Here is a 21,348-nt window from a genome sequence, read left to right as displayed (position 1 = left end):
ATCTATATCGTGGTAGATTGTATGCTATTGGTTTGATCCTATTTGAATATGTATATGTTTTCGGTCCCAACTACGTAATTGTAATGTGCTGCATATATTTGCTGGAACTGAATGCTTGGGACAAGGTATTCCGTATTGGCCCAAAGCATGGCATGTTGTATTTGTCGAGTTGACCTTCATTTCTTTCTTTCCCACCGCGCGAATGTTCTGGTGTGACCTATCTCAAATGTTTTGGTTGACCCGGTGGATCTCATCATGGTGTATAAGTAGGGCAAGCAGTTCAATTGTTTGAGAGAAAGTCATTGTGTATACATGTATTATATGTGTGGCTTTTGTGGATTATATGTGAAGTGAGTATGTATCTATGCGAAGGATTTCCCTGTTCGTGCAGAGCAGTTGTGTATCTTAGAGGTGGATTTTATTCCTTTTTATACCTTCAGACAGTGAGCCCCTGGGTATCGACAGTGAGCCTTATTGTTCTATTGGTGAAAGGCTTGCTCAAGATGTTGATCACGTGTGCTTAAAACAGTGCGTACGATCTCAGACAGCCCTGGCAATTCCCCCCAACAGTCTGGGCATATTCTACAGATTGATGTGAATCTTTGCTAAGCAATAATAGAACTGTTTATTTGCTGAATACATCTGCTTTTCTGTGTTGAGACTCAAGAGACAATACTAAAGGAGAAGTTGATTTTGTTGCTGTGGCAACTCTGTTTTTTTTTTCCCCGTTTCAGATGTTTACCCTTGATTCCATGCATATCCTAGTGATGCTGTTTTAATGTGAATCCTCTATGGGCTGCTGCCTGGTCTGGTGCTCCTTCACTTCTATAAACTCCAATGTTGCATTACCTTTGTAGATGAAGACTTGGGTAAGAACCTGATAATTTGATGTAACAGTAACTAAATAATTATTTCTGGTGATGGCAAGGGCTATATCCCACCAATAGTTGAAGACTCAGGATTCCATCTGAGCTTCAATTGCATTTGTACAACGCCAGAACTTTGAAATGTATCCCTACTTAGCCAAGGTTCTCATCTCATATATATATATATATATATCCAACTTGAACAAGTTGGCCTCAATCGCAAAGCATCCCACGAGCGGTTAGAGAAGACTGGCCCAGGAAAGGATTAATCTATTAAATAAAATAATTTATTCATAAATTTAGATTTTTTTTAGTTATTAAACTAAGATTCATTCATTATAATATTTATGAGATTAGGGCTCGATCAGGGACATTACAAATGTGCCATCCAAGTACCTAGTGAGGCCATCTTCCATTACCGAAGGCTTGACTGTATACACCATTGTTAGAGATATTGACCTGTTCCGACATAGATATAACTGGGCCAATGGCTTTGTCAATACCTTTGCTTGAATCTTAAGTCTTTATAAACTAAGCTTTTTGAATTCTAAATGCACAAATAATCTGCTCTCCTCCTGTTTGGGTATGGTATGCCACTTGGGTCCTCTAAAAAATGTTTACCGATAAATGACAATGGCAAGAAAGATTGCGGTGACTCGGTGAGCAACACCTCCTTGGGGACTCATAACATGGCTTAATCTCCTCAAATGGTTTGGGTTAAATCTGGTGTTTGTATTGGGTGTTGATAGTTCAAACTTTTGGTGCAATGGCAAATGATTCCAACAATTGGTGTCAGAGACTTGGGTAATAGGTTTGAGTCTCCTCTAAGTGGGTGCTGAGGGGGAGATTATTGAGTTGGTGGTCAGCACCTCCTTGGGGACTCATGACATGGTTTAATCACCTCTCATGGGTTGGGCTAAATCTGGCGATTGTATCGGGTGTTAATAGTTTGAGTTTTGGCCGCAATGGCAAATGATTCCAACAGATTATTAGTGCTGCCGACTTCAAAAACAAGTGAAAAGGGGCATAGAAAATAAACATTTATGAATACTAAAGTTTATAGTATTAATTGTTTCTCATGGCATTTGTAATGGTTAAATAAAAACCATGCAAATTGCTAAAGGCATATTTGATCAAGTCTTCCTGCACAAATGACAGGATACCCTTTATACTAAAATAAAAGAAACAGATCTTCAATTAGAATCATCAAAAGGGTACAAAATCAGCATAGCCCGAAGAAATAGATCTTATAATTTATTGTACATCTGAGGTGGCTTTTGTTGCCATTTAAGACCCTGGATGACTACCTGGTGACAATTTCTAGAGGAAGATACATATGAGTAGGGTAAGCCTGAATCTGCATCAAAGTTTGCCTAGGGAAGATAAGATTAGCTACTTCATTGAAATTGCCAGAACTGAATTCCTCAAACACTTTCTATAATACCTACCAGGGAAAAATGTTGCTCCCTTTGAATTGTCTAGTTATTGGGAGTGGTTGGGTTCTGGGAGGGTCAGAGAGGGGGCGGTGGCAGGGTGTAGAGTATTGGGGGACTACCCTTAATGCACAATTCAGGTTTGGAATGCATGAGTGAAATTTTTTTATATTAAGAATCTCAAACATCACTAAACATATCTCACCAAGTTATTCATCAAATCTTAAAGAAGTTGAAATATTTCCAATAGATTTTAATTCATGAAAATGTGAAGCGCATTGCTCCAATTTCTATAAGTCTAAAGAAGGTAGGAAAAATCAGAACAGAAGCATAACTCAACCATAAAAATTAGAAAATCCTATGAATCTTAAACTGCCATCTAGAGTCTTTTAAAGACACCTTTTATCATATCTTGCTGTGCCAATTACAATAACATTACCAATATAAAAGTACAAAAAAAAGGATTTTATTCAAGGAATGACTGTACGAGAAATCACATTTGATTGTTTTATTTCAAGGTAGTGTTCCGTTACACAGAGCACTGCAAGGAGTACCTAGTATGTATCAACAGCCCTTCCCTGATAGTGGAAGTCACTTAGGCCATGGACATCCAACTGTTTATAATGTGTTGTTCACTGTTGAATGATGAAATTTGTTTATTCTCTGATTTCTTATGAAGTGTTCTTTACAGTTTTGTTCAATAGTCTGGAAAGTCTGGATGTGATATTCAAAGCACCAGCTCACATAGATGGCCAGGCTCATAAGTTTTCAGTTCTCATGGATTTGATTGTAAACTGTGACAACTTCCGTTAAGGGTTCATTAAGTCATGCTTACTTCAGCATATTCTTGTTAATGTTCCAGTTTTTCTGGTCTGTTGAGAGCACACCTTCTTTGGCTTTGATTTTTCTACAAATCCCCATTGTTTTTAGCTGATAGTGCTGTGAATTGTTAGTGAGTATCCCTGAAATTTCTATTCATGTCATCCTTCAGGAAATTAAGGAGGCAGCAGCTATTGCGTTAATTTGTGAGTCAAGATTGATGGCCACTGGATAGGGAATTTCAAAGTGGCAATATCCTTAGATGGGAACCAATATACAGATCATGACAACTTGTCAGATGGATTTTGAATGACACTCATTACATAAGAAGCCATAGAGCCAATCTCTCTACATCACATGTTGGGAAGAGTCCATTGTGATGATGGTGCTTGTGTATTGCTTTGCTATCTTGTATCTTTTGAAGTTATAATCAGCATTGGATCTTTACAGAATCAACAATTTCAAGGTTTCATCCTATGTCAGAATTATGTAAAGACTAGAATCTTAGGAGAAACCACTTGTACCTTGAAAGGGATTCACAATCATTCTTCTTTGCACACTTGACCCTTTTTGCTTTCAAGTATTGATTCAATGTCAACCTTTGAGATTTGGAGAACTGGTGGCATGGGTTGAGATGATGAGGAAGAGTAAAAGATTGGTGAATTGGAGACAGGAGCAGATGAGATAGAAGCAGTGGAAATGTATATAAGCAAACAGATGAGTCATTAAGCAAAGTGGAGGGTGGGAATGATTGATGGTTGTTGGATTAGATGAGCTCAATGGTTCACAGAGGTTTTTATTGTTGTTAGAATAAGTGCTGGGCTAACCTTCTGAGGGATTGCTGCTTGTATATTGGAAGGATCCAATGCTATCTTTTCCATTAGGTCTCATTTAATTGATTGCTTCTGGATGACCTCACTGTTAGGTAGATATTGGACCCAAATGCTTCGAAAAGCTGCCACCTCTATCTCCTTTCCATTCTGGTCTCTCTTTTGGGATATATTAAGGATTTACAATATCAGCTGAGTATGGAAAGAAGACACAAGAAGTAATAGACCTTGAAACATTTTGTATTGGTACCATTCATATATAAAATTCCTGCAATCCTTGCAAAGCTGTTCCTGGTTCCATATTGATTCCTTTGAGCATTCGGAGATCCCTTGGTCAAACTAGGCCCAGAGCTCAACTAGTGTTATCTTATGAACTATGCTTGACCCAATTATTATTTAGTTGCCTTGAGAGAAATTGGCTTTCATAGTCAAATATCTTCTGGATTTCTCAGGTTAACTGGCAAGGCACAAAGACAGATATATGAGGACATTTGGTTGTTGCAAATTTAATTCCTATTCTCTGACAAGTGCCCCTCTGCATCTTGTTATGGTGTAGAATGGTAGCTTATATTTCTGTGCTAATTTACTGCTTCTATGTAGCTATTAAATAACTAAATAAGTCAGCCTCACAAATATCAATGTAAACAATTGCTTCCAACTGAATAAAGTTCATATTGCTAAGTTTCTAACTATAAAATGGTCTAATTCAGGGCCATTCTTAGACACGGGATTCTGTATAATTTTTATACAAGACTGGTAGGTTAGTCTAGTAATTGACTGATTTGAGAAAGGCTGGAGCAGCGATCCTTTTAGTCAATCTCAAAAGGTCTCTTTTGAATCTCTATTGGTTTTGAAAAAAAAGTATTCTGATGGTTTGAATTGAGTTTGGAAGTTCTTTATTAATTGGTGTCCAGTCAATAACATATCTTCAACTTTTCTTGTTTACTAGATTTTATGATGCATTCAAAATCTCAAACCAAATAGATTTATTTACCACTTTATGTTGGCCACAGTGTGATATGAAAACCTGTCTTTTTCAAACCCTTGAATACTTGTATGTTCTTGCTTTCTGCCTTTCTTTCTACTTAATTTATTTTTCCCCCATTCTGTAGAGAGTTAGTATAAATTGCATTAAAATGTACACTTGTGCATGGATACATTAATGCTTATTTGTTTTTAATAAATATAGTTTAACTTCTAATCGGTTGCATGCCTACACTTGTTCATCTTGTCTTTTGTAGATTACGATTTTTCTTTTATGCCATTTCATGTCATAAAAACTTTGGACTGATATCAATGCATATGTAAATCATGAAGGTATTCGCCATGCTTGATAAAACAATTTGTGCACTAGCAAGTGTTTTCATTGGGACATCTGGATCCACGTTTACTGATGATATATTAAGATTGCGGAGAGATTGGGGAACTGCCTCAGCTTGTGACGAGTTTCTGTGCCAAGGCGAGAAACCAGATTTCCAAGCAGACTTGCAATGAGAAGGAAAACCATACACTGGGGCAACACATATTGTGGGCATTTGTATGAACCATTGGTCTCCTTGGTTTGAATTGTGTGTGTTCACTTAGCTTCTGCTTGTGACGTTGTAAAGTATATAACAGTATTATTAAGACGTGTTTTTTTTTTCTTTTGTTGTATACTATCCCTTTTGCCTTTGTTACAGTAGCAGCAAAAAAAATAGCCATTATTTTTCATAAGGTGAACTACATCGTTGGTTCCTGAAGAAGTCAGAGCAAGCTACTACATTCTGCTTCAGCGAGCTTTGAAAAGATTATGCCAGCTGGTTCACAAATTTAAAAAAGGATATCTTCCTTAGCATTAGCATATTGCATTTACAAATATGCTAACTGCCATTTCTACCAGGCGATATTGTAAAGCAGTAGAAAATTTATGAATTGAATTTCGGAATTAGGGTACTTCTTTTCAGTAATGGTCTAAAGCTTTTTGCAGAACTATCTTTATCTTTGTAATAAACTCAATATGAATAAATATATTTCATTTCTTTTTTAACATGCAATTGCATCTGGATTAAATTGTGTTAAATAATTTTTGCATCAATGTTTTGGATCACTCTGCGATCTATCACCAGGATGAGAAAGTGAGCATTAGAGAGAAAAGGAAGAAAAATGGATAAAGTTGCCGAACTGGACATGTTAAATAGAGTGGGAGAGGTGGAAGGAGAGAGAGGGTGCCAGTGGTGAAGGACACTAATTTTTTTTGGATTAAATCGACACTATTTTTTTCCCCATTATTCACTTATGTCTGACTTCAAATAGCAAGTGAGCTATTGAGATTGCTATGGGTGTGAAATCCATGTGCTGATTTGGGCTAAGGTTTAATCTGTACTCCAGTGGAAACAAATTCAAATAAACAATTAATTGTAGAAGTTTAGATAGCTTTTATATTCTACTTCTCTGACAATATTTCTGAAGACAAATATGTGAACTCGAGTAATATAGTTATGTTTAAATGAGTTTTCTTTTAGACGAGTTGCTGTTTTTTTGCAGATAACTGTGTTTTCTAATATTACTTTTTCATATCTGTGCATATTTTTTTTGTTTCAAGTTCATGGATGTTAGATTGTGATTTTGTTTTGTTGTGATTAGGACATTTCACTTTTTGGTTCTAGGGGCAATACTTACAGGCCTAGACTTTGTTTCATTTAAAGATTAAGAATGACTGTGACATCTTTTTACTTTCTAGCTATTTTATTTATATCTGTAATATTAGGCATTCGTCAATTAGTAAGGTGAAGTTATATGCACAGAGATTCTCTTTTTATTCCCTTTTTGTTTTTGTGCATAAGCATGTGACAACGTTAGAACTTTTTTGGGTAGATCAGGAACAGTTGAAACATCCCTAAAAGTTTTGGGCAAATGCTCAGGGTAGAGATTGTCACAATCGACCTATACATGGGTACGCATCATTGCGACCATCCCTTAGAAACAAGCTCAAATTTATAGGCAAAATGGTTACAGTGTTGGGATTTTAGAAAACTTGTTATAGATGCTTTCGGGACTTCGTATGTCGGTTATTTAGATGTGAAGTAGCTTATTTCCTCTTTTGTTTCTAGATAGATGTAAATCTTTCCTAATATTAATATCTGTCCTTATTATCATTTTCCATTTCAAAATTACATATTTAGCAAAGAATTATTGTCCAATTTAGGGCTTGAGTCATCACTTAGGCTATTGGGGCATCTTCCTCCGTAATGTACAATAGTGAAAAGGAGGTGATGTACCTTATTTGCACCGCTTCTGTTTTCATTTTGTACATTTTGGTGAACCTGTCTCATAATATTTTTTCTGTTTTTGATTTTAGTAGGTAGATTGCATTTAGTCCATTATGTGTTAAATCTTCATATTTAATTTGCTAGTTAGATGTACTTTTCGTTAATTGTGTTTAGTTGACATTTGCATATCTCTTCCAAAGTTCATATTTATAAACATTAGATCTATCCATCTTTCATCTTCTTGTGCACGAGTGTTATTACATTGAGGCCTACTTATAAAATTCTAGTTAGGATAAATCAGACTTATGGGTTCCTTTGATCCTTAGTCCTCTTTGTTTCCTAGGAATATTGATAACATGTATACGAATAACATTTCTCTTAGTATTGAGAACAACATTTCCCACTCTTCTCCTAATGAAGATGAGACCTTAAGATTTCTTCCTATTCAAGTTCAAAACGATTTTTCATGACGTTGAAAAAATTGAGCAATGATTACAATAAGAAAATTCCAATCTCGATGTCATCTTTGTAGTAGAGGGTTTGAGGAAGATAATTGATAATGATGAATATTTTTTTTGGTCGGTAATAATATTTCATTATATTAATATAAAAGTTTTTACAATAGGTTCTTACATAGGCTTTTTTGATTTGCCTTACAATCCCTTTACACCTATAGAACATCACAACTTTCCACTACACTTAAACCTTATACATCTACTGCCCCTTTTCACGGGCTATACACCATTTACATATATTGCCCCTTTTCACGGGCTATACACCATTTACATAACAATTTCATATATGCCAAGAAACATAAAAAACCTTTCCAATCTGCGCCATCTGTCCTTCCTATGCCTTTGTTTGACGTTTGCATATGCTTACTGCTTCATATGATTACCCTTTATGCTTGTGCCGGTGTTCTTGATTTCCTTTGGAACTAAAACATCATTTACCTTCGACAAAAAATCAACATCACCAAATTTCCAGAAAACCTGCCCTTAACTAAACATCTTCTCAGAGTTGGCCCTGTCAAAATTTCGTTTACCCATTAATCCTTCCTTTGCCACAACGAAACTCATAACCTTTTCTAGCTCTTTTGTTCAAAAAACAAACCAAATCTGTAGGACATTTCTTCTGCAATTTAATCTTCTACATTTAGAGGAAATCACACTCTCACCACTCAACTTCTTATCCTTTCTCCACTCCTGCGGCGTTTTGGGTGAGCCAACAAAAAAGCCATTATCTTTCTTCCCTCACCATCCCTAAACCTGCGAATTGCTTCCACTAATCTCAACCAAGCCACTTTGATCTTTGCTTTGTAAGCCACTTTATCAATCTTAGTTGGTCACCAGACAAAACCAAATTTTCCTCGTGTCTTGCCTTCCTCGTTTTCAAAACACTCGCTATAATCAAACCCCTGTCTCGGCCATGCCCACTCCAACAGTGATTCAACCTCAATGATCAAATCCACAGGGAATAACATTTTCATTACCCATTACACCTCTATTGGGAACGCCAGTTCTAGACCCCATGCCATTATCATTGCAACTATATCTACATTTACTTTCTAATGGTGGGTGGAATTTTGAAACAATTCCCCCACCATTTCTTTTATTGCCTCCAAGACTCCTTGCGTTGGACACTTCAACAACAACCTTAGTCTTTGATTTTGAATTGGGCCAAACAACGGCTTTTGCTGTCTTGGCGTTTTGAAAGTAGAGGTAACTACTTCTTCTCACTATTTTCTGTCACTTTCACCTAACTTAGAAATTTACTGTTTTGCTTGTTAAAAAATCTTTTCAGCTTCTATATATAAAGAATGTTAGTAATCTCCTTTTTATGCTTCCTTCCAAAAAATTGTAAAACATAATAATTTCATCTACTTTTGCACGTCTTTTCATCATATGAGCATTAATAACAAATCCCCCATATCTTACAACTTGCCTTGTGTTGATAGTCCTAGTTTACATCATTTCCCATTCACTCGTTTCCCCTTTATTAGACTTCAATACTCATCACATCAATCATACTCAAAAACTCCCTCCCAACAACTACACCATTCAAACTAAATGGTCCTTCTACTAAAACCTCAGCTGCCCATTTTGATAGTTTATCAGCCTCCTTATTGGCTTCTCTATAGACATGATAGATTTTGAAGTTGTCCAATGTTAACTCTTCATTGACACAAACCAAAAAATTTCCTAAGTGCCACACCAAAATCACATTGCTTGAACCACTAACATCAAGTCACCTTCCAAGATCACTTTACTTTCACCCACCTTCTTGGCACATTGAATTCCCAATAATGCAACTTGGAATTCAACTTCATTATTGATGCTATCAGGTAATCTCTTTGCCCCTAAAGCCAATGTCTTCCCTAAATGATCTCTAACTATGCATCCAACACGTGATTTGCTTGGATTACATCTTGCAGCTCCATTGAAATTTACTTTAACCCATAATTTCTTAGGAGGTTCCCACCTTGCTTTTTCCCTTTGGTCGACCTTTGAAGAACTCATTCCCTTTGCACCAACCTGACCAATTTTTATCCCTGACCATGCCTTTTGGATAATGCTGTCACTGCTCAAAAGCACACTTTTTAACATATCCTTTCTAAACACTATTGCACAAACCACTTCCTCAATCAAATGATCAATCATTTGCAAGAGCTGTTCCACTATTTTTGACCTTTCTTGAAATATTCTTCTATTCCTCTCCTTGCGCACTTCCCAATAACAATTGAAGGGCTAACCCTCCATACACATTCCAACATTTTTTTCCTACTCATCCTTGGCCATGAAATAAAAAAGGTCAAAATAGAGGGACACCACGGTCCTTTCTAACCCAATTTTCCTTGAATACGACTCGAACATTTTGTTGCTACTTCACAATTTAGCAATAGATGATCAACATTCTCTTCCTCCTTACCACACATAACACATTTTGTTGGTCCTTGAAACCTGAATTTCCTCCCTTCCCCTGTCAAGATTCTTCCCTGAATAGCCAACCATGAGAAAGTTCCAACCTTTGGCATAATTTCTTTATTCCAGCATAAGTCCCCAACCTCAAAACTCACATCTTCTCTATTTTCTACTAATTCGTAGCCAAGTTTTACTAAGAACTTACCTGAGGCTGCAACACACCAACTTATCTTATCTATTCTATCAATAATGCATACTTTCCTTCCCATAAAAATCTCCTTTAGAGATTGTTGCTGCTCCTATGATCAACCCTCCACCCACCAATCCTTCCATTTCCACACTTTACTTAGGATTCCATCCTTCTCAATTACATAATCTCTTAATTTTCGTCCCCATAGAGCACATAGTTTCTATTTCATATCTCTATCTAGACATTCTTCATCTAAAGTTTTATATCCATTCCAGGAATCCTCCCAAAACTTAGCTTGATTTCCATCTCCAATCACCCATGAGATGTAGTCTATTATGACATGTCTACAAGATAAAATAAAGTTCCAAATTGTTAACCCCTTCATCAGGTTTTGAATTGTTAAAATCCTAGTTTCTTCATTTGAGTCCAAGTATCAAGCCCTTAGAATTTTTGTCCAAATCTGATCAACATATATTACCATCTACCAGACTACTTTTGCTCCTAAGGCAATGTTCCATAGATTCCAATATTTGATTCTAGTTCCCCCATGTTTTTTTGGTCTACAAATTTTATCCCATTTTAACAAAGGTGATTTTTTACATTCCCCTGCTCCACTCCAAAAGAATCTCCTCATCTGTTTTTCCACACTATTTATAACCTTTTTGGGAAATTTTAAGCACATCATTGAAAAAATAGGAACAACAAAAACAACAGTTTTTAACATCAAGATTCTCCTGGCCGAGGATAACCATTTACCTTTCAATCCTTCCATTTTTTTAAAACACTTTTCTGCTAGACCTTTCCATACATCACTTTTATTTCTTCCCTAAAACAACGAAATCCCTAAATATTTGCTAGGAAGTGAACCTTGCTTAATATTCAATATTCTGCATATAGCCATTCTTCTACTGATAGGAGTATTGAAAAAGAAGATTTTTGATTTTACCCAATTTATCTTTTGTTGTGAGATTTTCCCACAAATCTCCAGAGTATTTTTCATCGGCCTAGCTTACTGCTCTGATGCTTCCCTTGTTAGAAAGGTTGCATCCACAAATTGTAGATGAGAAATGGGATCCACTCCCCTTGCCACTTCAACTCCTTTCCAAAGACCTCTAATTCTTTTTTCTCAAATCAATCTTCTCAAAACTTCTGCTAAGATAATAAAAAGAAAAAGGGATAACGGGTCCCCTTGTCTTATACCTTTTTCCAACTCAAAGAATCCTTGAGGGCTTCTATTTACTAGAACTGAAAATCTGACCGAGCTTAAACATCCTTTTACCCATCTAATCTAGTTGTCATTAAAACCAAATTTATTCAAAACCTTGAACGAAAAAAACCCCTATTCACCTCATCATAGGCTCGCTTTATATCTAGTTTCATCATCATTTTGCTTAGTTTCTTAACTCTTATGAAGTGAATTATTTCATGTGCTATAATCACTCCCTCAAAAATTGATCTCCCCAGAGAAAATCCACTTTGTTCCTTTGAGATTACATCATTTAGGACCAACTTTAACCTATTAGCAATTACTTTGGAGATAATGTTATACAAAATATTGCATAGAGAGATTGACCTAAATTTTTTGAAATTTCTGCACTCTTCTTTTTTTGGCACTAAAGCAATGAAAGTATTATTTATATCTTAAAAAAAAATACCATCTTTCCTAGATTCCTCTACCATCTCACAAACATCATCCCCTATGCTGTCCCAATTTTTTTTGAAAAAACTACTTGCAAAACTATCTAGGCTAGGGCTCTTATCCTTTCCTAAACCCCAAAGAGCCACTTTTACCTTTTCTTTTGCTACTGCTGCACTTAGCATTACATTTTGCATCTATGTGACACACCTTGGAATACACTCCAAAACTTCCCCTTCTAAATCTCCTGCTTCATCCTCAAGCCTTCCTTTATCTTTGAAAAACTCTATTGCCTCCCTCTTAATCTCCTTTGGACCACTAATCACTATTCTTGCAAATTATTATATAGAGAAATTCCTATTGTGTGCTCTTCTGATTTTAACTAAATTATGAAAAAACTTAGTATTCCTATCTCCTCCTTTTAACCATGTTTCTCTTGATTTTTCCCTCCAAAATAGTTCTTCTTTTAATAGAATTTCTTCATATTCCTTTTTAATCTTTTTTTCTTCTTGAAAAACCTCCTCATTCATTTCCTGTAGAATAAAATCTTAATTCATTTTTTTTAAGGACAATTCCAACTCTTTTTTTCTCTTGAAGATATTTTGGAAAGATTCCCTGTTTCACACCTTCAATTTTCTTTTGATATTTTGTAGTTTTTTAAAAATGTTGAAAGCTTTATTCCCTTCCCAAGAAGGAGCACTTTTCCACCAATGTTCAATCAATTCTTTAAAACCATCCACTCTTAGCCACATTGCTTTAACTTTGGACGAGCATTTATCCGGGGCACATTCCTCCTAAATTCTCAAGCTAAGAGGAAAGTGATCCGACCCATGGATTGGTAGAATTTTTGCTTCTACCATCCATTCCACCTGTGTCTAGTTTCCCCCCAATAGGAACCTATCCATCTTTTCAGCTATATTGACAAAACCAGATCTTTTATTATTCCAAGTAAACTCCCCTTGCTTAAATGGGATGTTCACTAATCCATTATTAGTCAAAAAGGCCAAAAAATCTTCCTATTTAGCCATTCTCCAGTCCCACCCTCCTTTTTTCTCCCTGTGGTAAAGAATAACATTGTAGTCCCTTCCCAAAATTGTAATTTCATCTTGCAAGACCTCTAAAACTTTTGTTAAATTTTTCCATAACTCTCTTTTCTCCCTACTTTGAACATGCCCAAACACATTTATCACATTAAATTTAGTCCCTAATTGTTTTGAAGTTACCTTGATCCATTGCTAGTTTTTCTCCTTTTGCATCATGACTCCAATCACCAAATCTCCTTTCGAAAACACACTAATTCCTCTAGATGCTCCTTCTGTAGCTACCCAATCACTTAGCTATTTTCCAAACTTCTTTTTCACACCATCCAAATCATCTGTTTTTATCTATGTTTCCTACAATAGAACGACATCTGGTTTTGCTTGATCAAGACCTCTCTTGATCACCAGAGCTTGTCAGGGGCATTACAACCCTTGACATTCCACGATAAGATCTTCATCCCTTCGAAGAGGTGTTTTCCCCCCTTCCCATCTTCAACTTACTTTGGCCTCTTGCTCCCTGCAATTTGAATTAGATCATTTAGTGTTCTTCTGCCTCTCTTTTAACTCTCCCCCACCTAAACTTTATGCCTTTTACTCTTTGTTTTTGCTAGACTATTTTTTCTTTTTAAGAGCCATTTTCTCCTCCAAACCTAGGTAATCCTCATCCACAATCTCTTCTCTATCCAACCCATCCTCATTCAAACTCTCATCCAAGCTTGAAACTTCAGAACCCCCTTTAAGTTTCTGATTGGGGAAATATGAATATCTTAAAAACCTCCCCCACAGTTCTATTCTGTTCCTCCTCAGACCCAATTTTATAGTCTTCTTCCTATTGCCACCCCTATTGAGTTTCCCCCTTCTTGATCTCCTCAACTGCTTCCATTCCCACATTTGTAAATCTTGATGTTCCTCCCTAATGACAATAGCCATATGTTCATCTCTATCATTACCACCTCCCTCCACCTCTTCGTCCACCCTCGACTGTTGCAAGTTTTCACCACTTTCAAACCTATTCATTATTGTAGTCTGTTGGTCATTATACCCTACCTTTTCTTTTTGGATTTCCTGCTACATCTTTCCATCCAAATCTGTATTAGGCCTAGTCCCTTGCTCATTCACCCTTTTCTCAACCTCAACTATTTCACTCACTTGATAGTTATTTTCTCTTGTTTTCCAAATCATAGAACTTTCCACTTCTATTGTGACCCCTTTCAAACTCCTCTCTATCTCCCCCTACACCCCTTCCTTTATTAAAGCCATCTTTATCACCTTATTTAGAAGCTTTTCCTCCTCCTTCCCTTTCTGTCAGCCTTCTTGCTTGCATTTCTCTGAATCACAATCTTCACAAAGACAGTGCTCACACACCATCAACCCTTCTTCCATAGATAGAGGCTACCTCCAGACCCCCCCCTTCATAAAACACTTCAACCATTTCAGGTATAGGGTGGCAATCATTCCACATTATGCATATTCTTGGAAACATTTGTAAAGTTTCTTTATCCACCATTTGCACAACCTTTATAAATATTCCCAGTTTATTTCCAATCTTTCTCTAGTAGTGTTCAGTCCAATATTCTTGAGGACGGTTTGTCAGGTCCACCCAAATAGGAATTTTCTTTATAATTTCCTTAGTGGGGTCGAAGTTTGGAACCCAAGCTTTCATGTAAAAACCAAACCCATCTAGAAAATATGGTCCTCCATTTAAAATCCAGTCTCTATCTTAGGCTAGCTCCACCGTAACCATACAAAACCCATTCACTAGAGTTTTAAATTCTTTCACCTTACCCCACTTCTCATCACACCAAGTCTTTGTCTTCCCTATTTCTGACCATGGTCCTCCCCATTTCAAGAAGAAAACATTTTTTTCCAGTTGAGCTCTCTTCTTTTTCATTGGACCCATATCTAACATCACCCTTTCCACAGTGCACCTTACTATTTGTTGTTCCTCTATCACCTGCTTCTCCTAGTTCACCGCCACTTGTGGTTTCCTTAAACTCTTTGCAATCTCTTCAAAATCCACCCTACCTCCTAGATTGACAGATGTAAACCGTTGCATTGGATGACTTCTCTGTTCATTAAAACTATTTCCTTCTCCTTCATTTTGCCATGATCTCCCATTCTATTGTCCCACTTTCCTCCATTGAGGCCATTTTTGAAAGCTTTTTCTCTCCCCCTACCATCTCCTGTTACTATTTCCCCTAAACCTAAAATTTCAATCCTTCTGAATTGTTCAAACCTTCCAAGCTACTGAAAGTTTCTACCCTATTTACTGTAACCACCTCAAACGTGCACGAAAAACCTGCACTCCCCCATTCAACCATTTTTCACCTTGGGTCTAGGTCAAATTTTGATAATGATGAATATGGTGTTAATATCCTGCATAATATTTTTTTTATCTAATTGATAATAATGCAAAGCCTACTTGTAACACCTTGCTCAGGAACCCAAGAGAAATTAACATATTGTGTTACAATATTTTATTGAATAATTTATTTAAAAAAAAATGTTTATACAACACAACAATAATAATGTGAAAGCAATATACACATACACATCAAATACACATAAGGGATTACAAATACAATTTCCATTCTTGAAGGGTTCCTTCACATTGAGTCACATTTAAGAAGGTTTTATTAATTAGTTTTAATGTTAAGTACAATATCCATAATCGTAAATGACTAACATATACATAACCTCATAAGTAAATACACAATTACAACTGATATGATAAGGAACATCCAAATAACAACCACTACACATGTCACAGGGTATGTAATAAAAGATACAAATACATCAAAGTACAATACATCATCTCGTAGGATCTCAACATTCAAAGCACATGAATACATAGATACAACTTTTGAATAGAAAGTCTCCAAGAAAAGAATAAGAATGATAATAGTACAACTGCATCAACGAACATCCCACATTGGTGCCAATCTAAGGGGGACCCAAATGGTAAGAAGTCACTACCTCCCGATCGGGTGGCGACCTAGTTAGGCTCCCATTCCCACCATGTAAGGGAGATAATGTACAATCCACATACAACTAATCAACGACATATCAAACGATCCTAAAATCTTTCTACAATAAGTGGTACTACTCATATGAAAAATGATAATCCCAAAGGCAAATCCAAAATAAAAACACAAATATAAATATATAGCTAACCTGTGATGCATAAGGGGAAGTGTCATCACATAAGTCAACTCTAAGGTCATCTTTGTTGTCTCTTTGGACCTCGACCCCCTAATGACTCTTTGTGGCATCGGTAATCCTTTTGTACAGACAAGGAAACTAATTATGCAAGATCACAATCAAGCATCTTCTCTCACTCCCATCTTAGTTTGTATTAGTGCTCAAGGCATGGACGAGAAACACTTAATTTTTTAAAATTATTTTAAAACTTAATTAAGTTACTTACAATGTGTTACCATTTAAATTATTTTAAAACTCAATTAATTTACTTACAATGAGTTACCCTAGCAACCACTCAGGGCCCTAACCCCCATTGCAAGCCACTTCACCTCTATACACCTAGATAACCTACCCTAATGCTCCATTCAAAATAATTCCCAATAATATAAAAAATATTCTCATAAACCATAATCATGAAAGTCACCAAAGAAAAATAATGGAGCATAGGAAATAACATCACATCCATACAAGGATTCATTATCCATCTCGATATAACCTCTCAAAGAATCATCCATCCCATAATAGATATCCCATAACCATAGTAACCATTCATAAAGTTGAACACTCATGAGAACAATGAAAGACCAATATCAATAACACCCATCTCCATCATAGAGTGCATAACTCATAAAAATAACCATCCCGATGAAAGAACAAACATAAAGTAACATAATCCATAAATGCAACCATTCAAAATATAAGACAATATAAATGATAATACAAGATGGCCAGGTAAGTCAGACTTAACAAAGTAATAGTTGTCACCTCTTTTGGTTAACAGACATAATGATCGAATCAAGAAGGATCACTCACACTTACACTCCAAACCATACGTGGACTAATTGAGACATATAAATGGTTATATCATTTCACATAAAAAAACAGAACCATATACTAATTGGCCAACTACATAACCCCCAAAATATCATACAAAAGAAAATATGATAAAAGCACATACAAAGAAATAATAATAATAATAGTTCGTCAAATAATATTTAATCATCATTTCAATTTAATTTATAATTTAATCCAATTAGCTTATAATCAATCCACTTGTAAAATAAATATTAATTAATTAATTCATAATTAATGCCCATAGGCATTCTACAATGGTAGAATGGGTGGAGTGGGATGGTGTGAGTGTGTTAATGTTAACTTTTATTCTTCCAAGTTAAATTTGACAACCATCTACATGTCAAAAGTTTAAATCTTATTATAAACATAATATACTTTTAAAAATAATTTAATGAATAACACATAAAATATTTGTTTAAATTATAATATTTGAAGATATTGTTTCAGAAATTAAAATAAAAAGCTTAAGTTAGTAAAAAAATAAATAAATGAATAAAGGAAATATTAATAATTTAAGATGTAGTAAATTAAATTAAATAAATGGATAAAGGAATTATTAATAATTTTAGATGTAGTAAATTAAATTATAATTATTTTGTAGTTGATATCTAATGACATTACTTTAGATAGATTTATTTAAGATATCTACACTAGTTTATCTTTAAGTTATATCATATATATTTAAATATAAAATTATTTAAATTTAAATTTAACTTTAAATCATATTATAAATTCAATTGAATTATAATATAATTCTGTAAATTACAAATACCAAGTCCATTTATAAATACACCAATTTAAAAATAAAATAAAATAATCTAATTACAAAAACTAAACTAAATAATCTAATTACAAACACTAAACTAAATTAATCATAAAGTAAACTTACTTTTAAAAATGTAATTAATAATTAATAATAATAAAAAGCTCCAAATCCTAAAACAAACTTTCCTAAATTATAACCTACGTAGAATTATAAAGGAATGGGAAAATAATTGATATATTTAATCATTTAAAATAAAGTGCATGAGGGTTGGGGACGTGACCATTTTCCATGCTTTCTTGACCTATATAAAGAGTACGATCTAAACTAAAGTTTCCCCACTCAATAATATCGGTGCTGTGGTGGGATCATGAACGATTTTTTAAAATTAATTAATTAATAATTAATTTCATTTAAATAATTTAAATTTAGCATTATAAATTTTAGAAGTAAATAAATGATAAAAATTATGGTTTCATCATCTTGCCTCTAAGATATATATATATATATATATATATATATATATATATATATATATATATATATATATATATATATGAGTTAAATATCTTTTTATATATAATTTCTAATTTTTTTAAGAAAATGGGACACACACACACACAAATATATATAAGACATACAAAATGTATTTTTTACAAATATTGAATTCTATTTGTAATTGCATAATAATACATAGTGATTTTCAATTTGGTTTGATTTCAGGAATTTTTATTCAATATGGTCAATTTTTATTTTTTATTTTTTATTTCTTACAATTCTAAATTATTAGCATGTAAGATTTCTTGAAAAGAGACTTAGGGTTTTAGTAGCTTTAATGCAAACTATATATATATATATATATATATATATATATATATATATATATATATATATTCTTTCTTTTTCTTTTCTTCTTCTGTTTAATGAATTCTAGAGTTTTTAGATCTCAGTTTTTACTAGAATCTTCAAACAACCAAAATCAATAATTCTTCTATCAATACTTTAAAAAAAAGAGCAAGATCCCAAAATTAATTTATCTTTTAAAACCTCACAAACAAAATCCTTCATGAATTTTTAACAAATAAATCAAACATAACTTCACAAACACAAAGAAGACAATCTTTTTTTAAAGGAAAGATTTCCAAGGTTCTCAAACCCTAACTCAAATCTGTGAGTAGAATTTCCAAGACAACACAGGCCCAAAATACACAATCCAATATCCTCATAAGCTGTTAAGAAATTATCTAACTTTTCTCCCCTTAATTGCTTTCCCAAAACCTGTCTTTCAATTTCTTCAATTGCTCCTCCAAACCTCTGTATGGATAAATGAATAAAATTTTTCTAATATAGGCCTCCCACCCAAGTTGAGTTTTCGTGTTTCTATAACCATCTCTTAGTTAATCGATTTTCTAATTATTTTATTTAATTAGATCTTTTCTATACACTAAAATATTACTTTATTCTATAATTTCCACTTGTTTCATTTTAACAAGATGCTTTTGGAGAAATAATACTATTGTTATTAAAATCTCATTATTGATTTTTTTTTTCTAAATTAATAAATATTAAATCAAATAATTATAATCATGTCAAATTTAACTTCAACAATTTTAATTGTTATTGATTCCAAGATTGAACTTTTAATTCAGTCTTTTAATTTCAACTCTTCTATTTAACTAATTCTCAATTAAATAAATTTATTATAAAATATTATTTTCTTTCTTTTCTCTTTTTAATTATTTTGCATGACACTTTTAGAATCATAATTTATTATTTTAAAAAATAGTAATAATTAAAGTCTATTATTAAATGCAATTCTAATTTAATTATTATTAATTAAATAATTATACTAAATTAATATTTAGTCTTTGATATTTTTAATTCTCTTTTACTTAAGTTTATAATTTAAGCTTTTAAATCAAATCCTTTAATTAAATTAAAACATATATCTAATTAATTTCTCAATTAATTAAATATCAATATACTTTAATATTTTCTTTTTTAAAATCAAATAATATTTAATAATTAGAACATCATAAGATTAATATAAGCATCATATTACATCATTTATCAAGCAATTCACATAGTAAAACCCACATAAAAGTAACATAAGAAAAATTGACCAAAGCCAAAATCAAACAACACATAGAAAAACCCATAGGTTTAAAAAGGGTAGTCATTCAGATAAATGCCCTCCTCATGACAACTAATTAGGCTTTGGCTGGGATTGGACTTGAATGTTATCTTCCCATTCTTACGTTTGAGTTATTGTGATAGGGCATACTCATCTTGACAATTCAGAGAAGTCGATGTCTAGTACTTGCAACCTGCATAAAAGACGAGCATGTACATGTGCATGTTCATATATATATATCTAAACATGCAATGACATGGAGTGGTACATCGTGTAGATCCTGACTCGTAGGTGACTATGACTCCCTTCCTCAACCACATCAAACACATCAAACAAGAAATATAAAACACACACACACACACACACACACACACACACACACACACACACACACACACACACACATGCAAGTATGGGGTAAGTATAATTAATAAAACATGACTATAAATATCATCAAATCTTGACATATGCAACTCATCATTATGAAGATATGATAAATATCATTTAGAGGCACATCATATGACATTATTATGAAAGTAGTTACATTGACTAATTAAGAGCAATTAAAATATCATATTTGCAAGTAAGTAACAATTTTTATGTGATATAATCAATTATTATACATATCAAGGTTTTGCATTTCAAATATCAGTTAAGGGCGAACCTGCCCATAGAATAGTTAGATAAAACTTCAACAATGAAGTCAATAATGATAATAATGGAGGGTATTACACTACTAGTGCCCAAGACTTAGGTTTCATTTAACTAACCATTAGTTTTGCGACCTTGTGTCCACTTATGATCCAAACTTACAATAGTGTTCACCTTCATCCATGCCCACATAAAATAGTGCTCTATTTTCATATTCTCTCATGCCTTTCGTTTCACCACAATGGTCCAAATTTATCTTACATCTAACACTCTTTCTACCGGATCTACTATCAATAGCTTGGCAAAAAACATTTTATCTTTGTAAAAATAAACTGCTTCTATGAATCAATCCAAGTTTAACATTCTTATGTGACATTTTTAGCCCTTTGTTCTTAGACATCATTCATGGTAAACCTCAATACATGAAAATCTCTCATTTAGAGACTTATAATGATAAGGGAGATCCTTTCATTCATGTTGGAGCCTTTCAAATATTGTATAGTGATTTTTCTCATGATCATAGGTTCATGACAAAATTATTTATTGGAAACTTTTGAAATAAGGCCTTGCAATGGTATTGTTCTTTGCCTCCTTATTCCATTAATTCCTTTTAAAAACTTCTTAACATTTTCATCAAAAAAACTCAAAGCAATTTTCTTTTATGATTTCTTTGACTAATTTAATGCTTTGTAAACAAGGTGTTAAAGAAAAAGTGTCCGATTTCATTGGTAGACTAAAATTTTGCATGTTTAACTTTATTA

General features: G+C 33.7%; 1 protein-coding gene across 1 annotated transcript in view; it reads left to right on the top strand.

Moving 5' to 3' along the window:
- Positions 1 to 5,974, top strand: part of LOC149572751 (O-fucosyltransferase 5-like) — a 69,303-nt gene extending 63,329 nt beyond the window's left edge. Inside the window, exon 3 of the mRNA XM_089813838.1 lies at positions 5,266 to 5,974. Coding sequence (XP_089669964.1) covers positions 5,266 to 5,442 — 177 coding nt within the window. The 3' untranslated portion in view covers positions 5,443 to 5,974. The remainder of the gene's footprint in view (positions 1 to 5,265) is intronic.
- The last annotated feature ends 15,374 nt before the right edge of the window (positions 5,975 to 21,348 follow it).

The sequence above is a fragment of the Cupressus sempervirens genome, chromosome 2, assembly GCF_028749045.1.
Source record: "Cupressus sempervirens isolate cs-2001-9-10 chromosome 2, ASM2874904v1, whole genome shotgun sequence".
In the NCBI taxonomy this organism is placed as follows: Eukaryota; Viridiplantae; Streptophyta; class Pinopsida; order Cupressales; family Cupressaceae; genus Cupressus; species Cupressus sempervirens.
This window is presented reverse-complemented; position numbering and strand designations above follow the sequence as displayed.